The sequence below is a fragment of the Tuber melanosporum genome, assembly GCF_000151645.1.
Source record: "Tuber melanosporum whole genome shotgun sequence assembly, scaffold_18, strain Mel28".
NCBI classification, from domain to species: Eukaryota; Fungi; Ascomycota; class Pezizomycetes; order Pezizales; family Tuberaceae; genus Tuber; species Tuber melanosporum.
In genome coordinates this window covers 629,035-641,918 of record NW_003298841.1, presented here as the reverse complement: position 1 = coordinate 641,918, position 12,884 = coordinate 629,035, and the positions used below count along the sequence as shown (strand labels likewise).

Sequence of the window (12,884 nt, the reverse complement as noted above, 5' to 3'; positions counted from 1 at the left end):
CTGTAACGTGGAAAGTATACAAAACGCGTGAGCTCGAGCCAGCAAATATTTCGCTCCTCCCCATCCCCCGGCAAACACTCATTAACTTGAGCACACCCTGCACCGCAAAATAACCAAGAAAATTCGTAATTTTGAATTTGCTGCGCTGAAAATCTGGTCCAAGAGCAATCAATACACATACACAAATCACGAAGTAAAGCGAAGTACCGGTGAGCGAGGTACAAACAAGAGGAAAATGAATCGAAAAAGGCCAAAGGTGAAAAAAAGAGAAACTGCATAGAGATGGGAAAAGGAGAGCAAAACAAACAAACAAAAAAAAAAAAAACCATTCCAATACTTGCCGAACCGAACCGCCTCCCTTTCAAAACGCCGTTTCTTGCTACTAAATCAAACGAGAGAGGAGAGAGAGAAAAATGATAATGATAATAAAAAGCTCCTACGCAAGTAATATAAATGCATTGTTGTTTTTCACCCAACACCCAATTGCTTCGTATCGGAATCAACGGGATGGGGAACGATAAGGTAAACGTGAATGGGAAGGGCGAAGAGAAGAGGTAGGAGGGGAAAAAAAAAAAAAGAGGGGCAAAAATAGCCAGATCAGCGCCAGTTTAAGGTTTAAGAGCAAAAGGCGTGAAACGAAAGAAATGACACCCCCCTGTCCCGTTTTGTTTTCTCTCGGAAAAACAATCATCACGTAAGATGGAAAAAAAGAGTAAGAAAAAAAAGGTAAAAATAAAAATAAAAATTAGACCTGCGGGTACGAGTAGAGTACGAAAGAGAGAAAAAATGCAAAATCAATGAGAGAAGGAAGAGAATAGAGGTGAACGTAAAAGCAGCGGTTATAAAAAAGAAACCCCAAACGATAGCCAGAACAATAAATGATACAGTTGGAGAATATAATGGATTTGAGTGGTAGTGTTGCATTGAGGAATTTGAATTAAAGTGGGTCTTTTTTTTTTTTGTCTTGCCCCCATACAACATCTGCTGATCGATCGAATGAATTGAATGCCCCCATTGACCATGAACACCATTATTGACGTCGTTAAAGCCCTAGGAGAGGACAAAGAGCATAACTTAGACTCATTGCAGCATCAATGCAAGGGTTGTTTATTGACGTAACGCACCTTCCTCACCCTCTTTACAGACTGTAATCTCCCTACCCCACTCTGACTTTAGCACCTGAGATGCCGTGATTCTTCTCGTTGGATTAGGATCTAGAATTGAGTAGATCACGTTGCGACATCTCGCCTAAGTTGTAGGAGGGGGCATGAGTCAGTAGATGTTTACCAAGGAAGGAGAGTGGGGGGAATCAAATATGTAACCCTTCTCAGCTCACCCTGTGCAGGTTTTCTATAGGTGCATAACCGCCCTCATCTTTTCTCCCTTGAAGATATTTTTCGAAGAATTCGTCCTCATCCTTCTTTGCGACTCGCCAGAGATGCCTTCCAGTGCGCATGGCCATGTAGATAACACCTGTGGCCCAAACATCAACTGCACGAGGATCGAATTCTTTGTCTGTATATTCTTCGGGGGCGATGTAGGGTGCAGAACCGCACAAGCCGCAAGTCATGTGGGCCTCCTTTTCCCACGCCATCCGAAAGCACTCACCATTACCGAAATCGGTAATCTTTAGTGCTCCGTTCGTAGTGAGCAAAAGGTTTTCCGGTTTAAGGTCCCGATGAGCAACCCCCATTTGATGCATGTACTCCACACCGCGCATCAGCTGTTTAAAATAGCAGTCTGCCTCTGCAACGTCGAGCTTGCCAGCCGTGAGAACCAGGGTGTAGAGATCCCCTCCAGCGCAAAACTCCATCACCTCGCAATAATCTCCCTTCGCATCTTGCAACAGATCCAGAGTGTGTATGACGTTCTGGTGCCGTAATGACGATGAGATGCAAAACTCGGAAGTCAACCGTTTGTGATATTTTCTTGGCGATTCCTGGGGTCGGCGACGGAATTCTTTGACGGCGTATAGCTGTTCCGAGTGACCGTTCTTGGGATCCGGTTTATGTGATATACGAACTATTCCGAAAGCCCCACGTCCGATGACCTCCTGGCACTTTCCGTATTTCTCAACGAGGGTTGCTGTGGAGTTCGGACCGCCCTTCCGATCACTTGCTAGCTTATCCCTGTCAATTTTGAGTTGGTCTACCCAACTCGACATAAGACTGAGTCGATCGTGTTCCCCGTGGTCGTCCTTCTTCTTGCCTCCGATAAGATCCCTGAGCATATCCGAGAGCTTTTCTTGCCTCTTTGCACTACGGAGGTGATGCTCATGAGTGCCGTCGGGAAGCATTTGAAAGCGTTGTAATACCGCCGGTAGGCCGTTCTTATTATCTGTAGTCGCATTGGCCGCAGGCCTCTTTTCTGTCGATGATGATTTTTGATCGGGGCTAGTTGTTATGTCCTTTTCCCGTCCAGAGAGGGCACTGCTATCGGTGTCCGAAGCGCTTCCCTCACCAACATGCCGTTCACGAGGAGTACCCTTACTCTCTTCCTTCGCCTTACCACCAGATTGAGAGAACATTCGGTGCAGCCGCGATGATATAGACTTCTTTTCCGGGATATTAGGGGGAGTGGCGGTGCCAGGACACATTAGTGACCCTGGCAGGGAAGAAAGCGAAGTGGATTGCCCAGGGACAGGAAGGAGGACCGGGGACGCGGTGGTCGAAGGAGCCGAAGATGAAACCGCAGGAGTCAACATAGTGGGAGAGGACCGGCCTTCATTCAGGCTCGAAGAGGCGTTATTCTTCTGTAGTGGGGGCTCAATCATTGTTATTGATGTAGTAGTAGTAGGAGGTGAGGTAAAAGCGTGGGAAAGTGAATGGTGGCGATTGAAGGAGTTTCCCGCACAGAACTGGGGGAATCCTCGGAGTAGGTATTAAGAGTATGTCCCGAGATTAGGCCGGTATAAAGATGCTGGGGCGGGTGCGGTGACAGCCACAATGGCGGGAAGCGGTCGCTGAAGCAGGGCGAAGCGGTGAGGGCGACAACGAGTAGCGCGGACAAAGGGGAGGGGGAAGAAACGAAGGAGAAGGGACAGTACCAACGGGCAATGCAGTGAGAGCAAAAGTGAGAGAGGTAAAAATTAAGAGAGTATTCGAAATAGGAAGGAAAAATAAAAAAGTAGCGAAAGGGAAAATTCAAGGGAAGGAGGGGCGGCTGGTAACTCGGGCTTTAAAAAGGGTATGTATGTATGTCGTTGTCGGGGGGAAGGGAGAGGAGGGGGGGCGGTGAGATGAGGAGGAGTGGGACGAAGGGAGAGGATTGGTTGGAGCCAGAAGAGTGAGAGAAGTAGGATACGACTGCCACGAAGGAAACAGGAGAAGAAGTGACGAGGAGGAAAAAGAGATGGAGCGGCAGCAGCTTGATGATCGCGTGCGGGACTATTTTTTTTTTTTTTCTTTTTTTCTTTTCTTTTCTTTTCCTTCTTTCGGTGTGTTATTTTCCTATATCTCTCTATCTTTCGTTCACTTTTTTTTCGCTCTAATATTCGGGCTTTCGGGGTTGAGGTATCAGGGACAACCAGTATTCTTCACGGTAATTATCTTCACCCCCAATCCTTGTCTGCCTTTTGCCTTTCAGGCGGTTGCAAACCTAAATGGTTGCAGGCCTAGAGACACGCCGTAAGGAGAAGAATCGACTCGCCCTGTTCGATAGCAATGACGGAAGGCCAAACATGGATGCTTGTTTTGGTAACAGTTACTAGGGCAGCGGAGATATGCTGATAGTGAGATTAACAGAGATGAAGAACGGTTAACGGAGATGATGGCCTAAGATAGAGAGAGGGTAATGAGAAAAGGCTTAGGAGAGAGGATTAGGGCGTAGGATAGTAAATTTATAACTCTAGTTGTTGTTGACACGAACCACTTTGCCACCGGTATTGAGAGTGTGTCAAACAGATGCAAGTTAAGAGGGAGGAGTAGCAAACTTTGCGGTAGGAATGAAGAGAGGATGGGGTTATATTGTGTTTAAACGGCCTAGCGTAGCGGGTTCGTGTTGAGTAGAATAGGAACAGTTCTGGTATGATGATGACACCGGTATCACAACTACAGCAAATTTTTTTGATATGAGAATGGAGAGAATGGAGACAGCCCAAGTGGTTCACAATACCAATGGGGCCGTTCTCCTCCACCGCCGGCATTTAAGGAGTTGGAGCTACAGCCACAGCCAATGCCGGTGCCTTTCTGTCTCTCACCCTCCCGACTGGCGGCTCTAACAAGCATGGAGGACTATATGATCGGGGGTTGGCTATCCAGGATGGCTTGGATATGATGTTTACATCCTGAGGGGGCACTTACAACAAATATACCAGAGGTGCCATATCAACCACTGTGTTATAGTTAGAAACAGCAGTACCGGCACTGTGCCGGTATGTTGTGCTGTGTTTTCCGTCTACACCGAGAGTAGGGGTAATTTACTGGACTGTACTGGTGCATAAAATGGTTCTCTCTCTTCCTCCCTTTCACCCATTAGATGCCGATAATTTACTTTTATCATACCGTTCAGTACTGCACCCAAGCAGCAACCCCCTATCACTCAACTAGGTCACTCAATCACTATCGATTGATCCATTATTCCTCCCCACCACGAGGGCAATTTTTGTTCAATAAACATGTCATTCAATCCGTACTTAACATTTGCACTAAAAAAATTTATGAGCCGAAAACCCACATCTATTTACAATAACCGTTGCTCGGTACGATGTTGTGCACCCCTTCTCTGCGCAGGCGACCATTCAGCGTGCCTTCCCTCTGATTACAGTGTGATACCGTGTCCATTTGGCTGGGAAGTCATCTGTTCTGAAGGGGAAAACAGGAGGAAACAAAAGAAAAAAAGAAAAAATAGCACGTGGTTTCGGGACCTTTGGGTCCATCAGGAACCTTCTTCCGGCTCCCTATTTCACGTTTAAAGGATGTAACATCATACTCGTGCAGTACCGTTAAACTATAAGTTGGTATATGTTAACTCTTAATGATGCTAATACGGTACCAGGGCATCGCTCTCCTTGCACCTTCACACCATACACTTATGATACCACCAAAACCATCAACAACAAAGACCCAACACAAACACAAAAACAAATTGAAACACAGTATCCATAAAACATGTAGCCTACCGTGAACCAGTGAGCGCTTTTATTCCGCATACGCAAGCTTGGAGCAGGAAAATTTTTTTTTAAAAAAATCTAATCTACTGTATATTATCATTTCCAGCCTGTTTTCCTCTTCTCCTTCGTCTTTTTGTCGCTTGGGAAAAAAAATCGCTCACGGATCCTGCATCATTGCGCCCTCTTCCTAGCTATATGGGGGAGGGAGGGAAGGAGAAGGATTTCAAAACACACCATGCTCGTGCACCGTATCATGGGGTCGCGGATAGACTGCCATGATGCGGCATTACGGCACCGCACTGGGGTGCCGGTTTCGTCTATCTCTCGCTCTATCTCTCCTTGCGAATTGTTCGCCCTGTCGAATCGGTTGGAATTGGTATGATATCGTGTGGTGGTAGGTTTGGTAAGGTATGGTGGGGGGAATGGAGGGATGGTCCATTTTGGCATCCCAATCGACATCCCCAATTGTTCTTTAGGCTGTGGGTATTTCTGTACTAACATTCTGAAGTTAAATTATTACGAGTTTGTGTACGAGCACAGTGCTTAGTTAGTTTGTGTACACTAGCTCTCGTGTAGACCACCTTGCCTTACTTCCTGCTTGCGCTGGCTTTTCACTGAGGAACTACTGTTCCCATCTCCTACAAACATGGAAGGGCCAAGATAGGTATGGGATGCATACCGGTACGATACGTGCAGATGGGGCTATATCAATTTATTAGGCCCTACTCTTACAGGATCATAGCATTGTATCGGTGCATGCATACCGCTACCGTATGGGAAACCTTGAAACTCTTGCCCTTTCGGTCAATTGGGAAAATTAGAATGCTTGTATGAATTCACTTATCAATACCGTACGCTGCGATACACTACCGCAACAGCACCCCTCACAGCATCATACTGCAAAGCATTGCATCCCTACTTGAACCCCACAGATAGAAAAGATAGAAAAGAGAGCGGGCTAAAAAAAAATCAAAAAAAGTCCGATCATCACAAAGATCCCAGGCCGGAAATCCAATGAACCACTCAGCGCCCAGACCATTCATCATTTTCTCTAACCCCGCACATCCGGGGTCTGTTGAGCTTGATTTCACCGCAAAGTGAGCTTGTGAAAAAAAAAAAAATGCAGGCGGTGGCGGGGCTGCCTCCGTTATTCAATTCTTATGTGTGACATATTACTCTACCCATTTTGTGAGGTAAATTGTTGCCGATTGCCCTCGCTCCTCCATGATACGTGCCACATCCTCTCGATATGCCTCTGCGTAGACATTCTCCTCAGTTGGGGGAGGAGATTCACTGATCACTCTCGACGCCTCCCCTGCCGGTTGGTCGCTTCCTACGCCAATCTGAAGAAAGTGCGGCTCCTCATCCAATGGAGATATTGCCTGGCCCTTTGGCACTTCGTTAAATAATGGTGGACTTTCCTCCATGGGCGAATCTACCGTTTCTGAAATTCCAAAATGATGGCACTCAACATTGAGTTGAATGCTGTCCGCCATTTCAGTATCCTCGTTTCCAGCAGCCGAACTATCGGGTTTTTGCGGGGTCTGACTGATGCTGACCACGGACATATCTTTCGTAACGCCTGACACAGCGATCTTCTGTTCTAAGTGCCTCCGGTTATCCCAGTCATAGGTCTTCGACCGGGCCGGAAGATCGTCAACTGATAGGGGGCCATCTTTGGCAGATAGGTATGGGTGCCGGAAGCGTTTGAGAGTCAAGCGCTTCAATTTTTGAACAGCTTTGACCTATATCGCAGGTTAACAGGCCGAGGCTAGATGAAAAGTGCGCCGTGTCGACATACCACTGCCATAACATTACGGATGCTTCTGGTGATAGCAGATGCTACATCTTCAGGGGTTGGTGAAGGAATTACTTCAGAAGTGTTTTCCTCCTCGGGCAAAAGCATATCTTCTCCATTACGGGTAACCCAAGGATGCCCCTTTTGTCGAGCATTAGAAATAAGGTATCAAATCACCACTGAGATAAGATCCTTACCCGCAATTCTGGCATTTTGATACGTTTATCCGGGTCTTTCTCAAGAAGCCTTCTCAGAAGATCCGCAGCATCAGGATTGAGGCCATCGGGAATGAAGGGTCTAGTTTCTACAGTATTAGTGCGGTTCAAAGGATTTAATTCAGCGGGTCTCACTCGTCGTTTTTGATCGCTTCGTAAAGCTGGACGACGCCGGAATGGCTGAACGGAAGTTTGCCAAACAACAGGCAATATAACGTCACACCCATCGCCCAGATGTCAGTAGCGGCTCCACTCACATCTCCGTGACCGGAAACGCACAACTCCGGCGGCAGGAATGCAGGACTCCCAGCCGACTTTGCTGTTAGCATCTGGGATTTTTTCTCAAACATCTCGCTTACCCCGAAATCGACGATCTTGAGGACATCGTCTTTCGAGAGAAGCAAATTGTCGGGCTTAATATCACGGTGGACAACCCCTTGAGAATGCACTATGGTCGAGTAAGTCAATAGTTTCGAAATGCGGCAAGGTTAGAAACATACAGTACTCGATACCAAGTATCATATCCCGGAACCACAATCTACACTTCTCTTCTGGATAGGGTTCGGCGGTATCGTCCAGCCCAACCTTCATCACCACTCCCTTCTCACACATCTCCAACACCATGTAGAGAGAGTCACCTTCCGGATCATCCAATACCTCAACCAAGTGCACCACATTTTCATGATGAAGCTTTTTGAGAATCGCAATTTCCTCCCGAATGAGGTAAAGGGGGTTACCAGCTTCCTCCTGTCTGTGTATTTCGGAAGCAGATCGCCCGTAGGCAGGAGGCATGCTCATGATCCCGCCTCTCCTACGAGCATGATGGGGTCTCCTTAGAATTTGAGACTGCGACCTTTTCCGAAGCCGCGACTTGGAAAACTCTTTGACTGCCTGAGGAAAAGGTATAGTTAGCTTAGGAAGCAAGTCAACGGTGTTTGACAGCTATACAAATTTTTGACCGGTTTGATCCACTGCCACGTGAACTGCACCGTAAGAACCTCGTCCAATTTCTTGCTTGATGAGATACCTTGGCAGGCATTAGATAGGGGGAAGAACATGATAAAAACTGGGAGAGGGGGTTGCACTGGTTCACTCTAATTCCGTCTTCGTCTTCGTATGATAGACTCGCGTTTAAGGTTTCTCGGACAGGCGGTCTCCCGACGGAAGCTGCACGTCGGTGGTGCCTCAAGGGTGAGTGGAGAGATTCTAGGGGAGCCGAGAGATGTCTGACCACGGGTTGCCGTGGGGGGGGTGGTGGGGTAAGAAGTTCCATATCCGAAAAGGTTAGGGAAACGGGAGATTCGACAACCATCGGAAGAGTATGGCGGGTGAACAGGCGGGAATTAGATGGAAAAGCTGTAACTATTAAGTACGAGGTGTAGTTGCGACAAGAGTGTTCATGGTGTGAGGGAGGGAGGGGGAGGGGGAGGGGGATCGCTTGAATGTGAAAGTTGAGGTGGAACAAGGATCATCAGGACTGGTCAAAACGGCTGACCCAAACTTGTGAAATTGCCTATCCACGGCAGGCATACCGGTACAAGTAGATTGCTGTGTCAGTGCGCCTGCAGCCGCAAGAGTTGCAGGCTCCACCCTACCGTTAGTAGCAGCACCACCACCTCCGCCATCACCGCCCACAGCTATTTCCCACCTTTTATATTAAGTCAAAAATAGAGCTGTGCACTCATACATAATTCAACGCTTTCAGAACTCTAGCTACCAGCGATGCGTACCGAATTGTACAAGTATCCCACTTGAAAAAGAAACCCGTAAACCTCACTTGCCACATCCCCTAACCAATCATAACACAAAAAGCTCCGAATCTAAACTCGGTCGATTGGGCATCAATAGCGGCGCAGAATTTCACAAATACGCCCTACAACAAATAAGTGAATGGGCAGGCAGGCAAGCTCTGCCACAGCGGTCCACTAGACAAGTTCCTAACCACGAATAGTCGATAATTTCATATTAAGGATTCCTAGTATGATATAGTGGCTAGGTATAAGTGCTCGTACAAGGCACTCGAGTAGTGCGTGCCTAGCCGTGGGGTTAGTACGAGTAGTCACAACCTTAGAGAATACCAGTTATCAACTGCATAACGGTCAGCGCACCAGAGCCTTACTGTACTTGCCGTTGCGCCAATTGCATCCCACCTGTCTGGTGTATCATACGGTAGTACTCGTAGCTGTCAGGCCTACGAGCGCCCGCGATCTGGTGAGAGGAGTGCATGAGTGAGACATAGATTGGCACTGGTGCCTACTGAGAGAGGCGTAGGGCTGCGACTCGAGGGATCTGCAGCCTCCATTACTCGAGTAGAGGTTTACTTACACATGCAATAGCACCAGGGAGCCTCAGCAGTCACTCTAAGCCGCCAAAGCCTCAGTTCATAAAGTGGAAAATAATCACAATTATGATAATAATAATATTATTATACTGGTATTGTTCACAAGCCATATCCCTATCCCAGCTGCTGCACATGATAATTATGACAGTGCTACCATATCTTTTAATGGGATCACGTGACATATACACCAATCGACCTTGGCAGACCCATGCCATAGCACTTCCAAGCACCACCAATCCTCCAGCCCTCAACATCCACCGCCCCCACAAAAATGACAATATACTCCTTCTACATCTTCGACCGCCACTGTACGCTCCAGTCTCACCTCCCAATACAAGTACACTAACACCCCCCCTCCCTAGGCGAATGCATATACGTCAAACAATGGCACCAACGGGATCGCACTTTCCGCCCAACCTCTTCCTCCGCCTCGACGGTCGATTCTCCGGTCGCCCTCGCAAGCGATAGGCATTCCTCCACGAGCTCCAAGCTTCAAAACGAAGTTCACCCATCTAGTCGCGGCGGGAGATTGAGTGTTCAGGATGACGCCAAACTGGTATTTGGCGTGGTCTTTTCCTTGCGGAATATGGTGCGGAAGCTTTCGGGGCCGTGAGTTTATACTTCTCTATACCGCTAGCGAGAGATGGAGGGTGCTAACAAGGGGGAATAGGGATGATTCGTTCATTTCGTATAGGACCGGTTCATATAAATTACATTATTACGAGACCGCGACAAATTTGAAGTTTGTGCTTCTAACGGATGTCAAGATGAATAATTTGAAAGTTGTTTTGCACCAGATTTATGTTAACTTATATGTGGAGTTTGGTGAATTCTTCTGTTATAGCTATTCTACTAGTATGGTGTGCTTATTGTTTCTAGTTACGAAAAATCCGCTCTCTCGTGAGTTTCTGTCTGGTGATTCTATTCTGTCCGATTCCCCGTGGTACTAATCCCTCACCCACCAGCAATTGAACACCCTGGAGGTGAAGGTGTTGCGGTAGAGCTATTTGAGATGGGACTTGATAGCTTCATTGTGAGTTGTTGCACACACCGCTGGTAGGATCCTGGCTAACCTGGTGTGAAATAGAGGACGATACAGGATTGACATAGGTAGAGTAGATTGGGGGTCATTTCACAATAGGATACGCACGTTAATTGGGGGGTTTCCAGAGTTAATGAATACTTAATAAATAAATAAAAAAGCTTGTACAAAGCCTACCACGCCCACTTCAAAAGGAACCCTGTCACTTCCAATTGGCGGGGAATATCATGCAACTTTGTGCAAGGTTGCTTCCAGGGAAATATCGGAGCTTCCCGGGTGGTGTTTCTATTTACCAAATCGATTTTAGCTATTCAAGCGGTTTCGTACGCGCTCAATGGTCATTGCAGGACCAATATGTGATCCTCGAATACCAGTATCATAAGTAATGCCTACGGTCTCTTCCCCTCGTATGGTAGTGGATTACCCCCCGGCACCTTGATCATCCCTCATCAGCCTCACAAAAATCCGGGTAACCCGCACCTCCATTCCCACCATTAATCCCCTCCCAACCTCATCATTCAGCTCCGGTCAACCCCCCCCCCGCCGTTCTGTTTCGCACCAAAAAGCGACTGAAAACAAAAAAGAAAACCCCCAACAGTGAGCTCCAAACTCCGCCCTTCCTTTACGCAAAATATATATAACGAGCGTATCAAGAGGCCAGAACAAGTTAGCCCCCCCAAAATGGCCGGAACTCACCCGATCCACATCCATCCCGTACGGCCATTATACGCAGTGTCAGCGAAGCTGCTGGGTGCTTCGATGTGGTTTTTCTTGATGTATCGGGCCAAGAAGGATGGGGTATGTCAGACCCTGAGATAGCTGAGTGGAGTGTTTGCTTTGCTAACGGGGTTGTACTGTAGGCAGTGTTTCTGGGGCTGAAGCATCCCTGGGATCACTAGGTGACGGCGAAGGGAGTTGTCCACCGGAGTTGCACTGTACAGACGGGTGAAGGGAGTGGTAGGGTTTTTGTTGGTACTTGATCGAAGCTCAGTTTATGGGCAAATTGCTTCTGTTTTACTTGGGGGTCTAGTTTGTGAAATCGTAGATGCCTTGAAGGCTCCCTGGGGGGGTTTCATATGCTTAAAGCTATGGGTACAGGGTATGTAGAAGGGACCCAAACCGACGCTCAAGTTCACTTGAACAAACAATGGCATACACCAGCTATCTCCACCTTGATGCGCGAATAGTTCCGCGAAGGCTTGTCCCAAATATTAGAAATGCTTGAACAAGCCGGGTAGAATATCTGCTAGCAATAGGACCACTTCAACCCTTCGCCTTTGCCATACGTCTTCTCCAGACACTGCAGAACCGTATCCTTATATATTTGCGCTCGATCTTTTCAACCAATCCTACCTCCCCGTTAGCAGGAGTACAAGTACTTCGTGCGTGCGCCGAGGGTGTGCTGGAAGACGGACAGTTGACTTCATTGTGCTCTTGGACACGGGTAGTGGGGGGGAGGAGGGGAGATTGGGGTATTTTTTCGCGGTGGTGAAAGCTGTGTTAAGGGGATCACGGGAGATGGTGTTTTTTGGCTGTCGGTCTGCCAGCTCGTGGCGGATGCCTACGCTATAAATTTTTAATTTTTTTTTGGCCCATTGTACCGCTTTTGCCCCTTGGGGATTGATAGAGGTGCCGTATATCGGATTATAAACCCGGGTAAGCACCCGTTGCCATTGTGGAGCCGGTGAAGATCGGGGTAGGCAAAGAAAGGGTCGAGGGTGTTGATAACTGTAGAGAAATGGTATTCACCATAGGTGTTGTGTGTGATACAATGCTTGGGATCAGCCCCTCAATTTATGGCCCTTTTGTGAAATCCTGTTTGCTTTGACTCTACATTGTTATTGGATTCGTATTTGGGTGTTCTATCCCGAATGCTATTTCTGTACAGTACTGCTGGCTTAGGAACGAAGGGGTATCGATTTGGACGACTGATGGCGTCGTTGATGTCCAGGAGCCAACAGGGTTTGTATGGGGTTGAAAGAGCCTTGGAGTCTCATAGGATACTGGACCCGTGGGAAATGCCTGATAGTCTACCCCATGATACTCACTGTAGCACTGTAGTATCATATAACTTGGCATCGCCGTGGGTCTGGGGCGGGTCGGCTTGGGGGACTTTTGGGGGTCTCATAGTAGGTATAAAAATTCTCAACTGATGTTCTATCTATGCCTATCCATGCAACTTGCAGTGCGGGAGAAAAATAAAGTAAACAAGGCCATGCGATGTGTGATGATGGTTGAGGCAAGGGGGAGAAGAAGTGAAATAATAAAAATTAAGCACTAATATTATAAGCCACTTCGGCCTCATACCCGCATCTCTCTTTCGATCATCTTGGTGTCAGTAAAGTCGCCGAAAGCCTAACGTTGCCACTGGCAGTCAT

General features: G+C 47.5%; 5 protein-coding genes; 2 read left to right on the top strand and 3 right to left on the bottom strand.

Moving 5' to 3' along the window:
- Positions 1-110: 110 nt before the first annotated feature.
- On the bottom strand, positions 111-3,905 carry GSTUM_00005200001 (uncharacterized protein). XM_002837219.2 has 3 exons: positions 1,337-3,905; positions 1,125-1,248; positions 111-1,050 (listed from the first exon to the last, which is right to left on the bottom strand). Exons 1-3 carry the CDS (start codon positions 2,771-2,773, stop codon positions 1,043-1,045), a joined length of 1,569 nt encoding a protein of 522 aa, XP_002837265.1. The 5' UTR covers positions 2,774-3,905; the 3' UTR covers positions 111-1,042.
- Positions 3,906-5,923: 2,018 nt separating this feature from the next.
- GSTUM_00005199001 (uncharacterized protein) lies at positions 5,924-8,519 on the bottom strand. XM_002837218.2 has 7 exons: positions 8,209-8,519; positions 8,072-8,150; positions 7,624-8,014; positions 7,259-7,571; positions 7,106-7,205; positions 6,912-7,049; positions 5,924-6,855 (listed from the first exon to the last, which is right to left on the bottom strand). The coding sequence occupies exons 1-7, from the start codon at positions 8,433-8,435 to the stop codon at positions 6,283-6,285; spliced, it is 1,821 nt and encodes a 606-aa protein (XP_002837264.1). The 5' UTR covers positions 8,436-8,519; the 3' UTR covers positions 5,924-6,282.
- Positions 8,520-9,735: 1,216 nt separating this feature from the next.
- GSTUM_00005198001 (uncharacterized protein) lies at positions 9,736-10,672 on the top strand (the record flags this gene model as incomplete). XM_002837217.2 has 5 exons in its annotated part: positions 9,736-9,772; positions 9,827-10,073; positions 10,135-10,301; positions 10,430-10,497; positions 10,552-10,672. 5 exons carry the CDS (start codon positions 9,736-9,738, stop codon positions 10,567-10,569), a joined length of 537 nt encoding a protein of 178 aa, XP_002837263.1. The 3' UTR covers positions 10,570-10,672.
- Positions 10,673-11,037: 365 nt separating this feature from the next.
- Positions 11,038-11,522, top strand: GSTUM_00005197001 (uncharacterized protein). XM_002837216.2 has 3 exons: positions 11,038-11,103; positions 11,161-11,304; positions 11,367-11,522. Exons 2-3 carry the CDS (start codon positions 11,188-11,190, stop codon positions 11,403-11,405), a joined length of 156 nt encoding a protein of 51 aa, XP_002837262.1. The 5' UTR covers positions 11,038-11,103; positions 11,161-11,187; the 3' UTR covers positions 11,406-11,522.
- A 288-nt stretch (positions 11,523-11,810) lies between these two features.
- GSTUM_00005196001 (uncharacterized protein) overlaps positions 11,811-12,884 on the bottom strand; it is a 6,140-nt gene continuing 5,066 nt past the window's right edge. The window contains exon 19 of the mRNA XM_002837215.2: positions 11,811-12,884. This exon is cut by the window's right edge and continues 210 nt beyond it. Coding sequence (XP_002837261.1) covers positions 12,862-12,884 — 23 coding nt within the window. The 3' untranslated portion in view covers positions 11,811-12,861.

Bases quoted from the DNA above. Each gene is read 5' to 3' on its own strand.
- GSTUM_00005200001 (XM_002837219.2), bottom strand. From the start codon at position 2,773: ATGATTGAGCCCCCACTACAGAAGAATAACGCCTCTTCGAGCCTGAAT. The intron at 1,249-1,336 runs GTGAGCTGAGAA...CCTACAACTTAG, and splicing joins CTATAGAAAACCTGCACAGG to GCGAGATGTCGCAACGTGAT.
- GSTUM_00005199001 (XM_002837218.2), bottom strand. From the start codon at position 8,435: ATGGTTGTCGAATCTCCCGTTTCCCTAACCTTTTCGGATATGGAACTT. The intron at 7,206-7,258 runs GTGAGACCCGCT...TGTAGAAACTAG, and splicing joins GAAGCGATCAAAAACGACGA to ACCCTTCATTCCCGATGGCC. The intron at 7,050-7,105 runs GTAAGGATCTTA...GCTCGACAAAAG, and splicing joins TCAAAATGCCAGAATTGCGG to GGGCATCCTTGGGTTACCCG.
- GSTUM_00005197001 (XM_002837216.2), top strand. From the start codon at position 11,188: ATGGCCGGAACTCACCCGATCCACATCCATCCCGTACGGCCATTATAC. The intron at 11,305-11,366 runs GTATGTCAGACC...GTTGTACTGTAG, and splicing joins ATCGGGCCAAGAAGGATGGG to GCAGTGTTTCTGGGGCTGAA.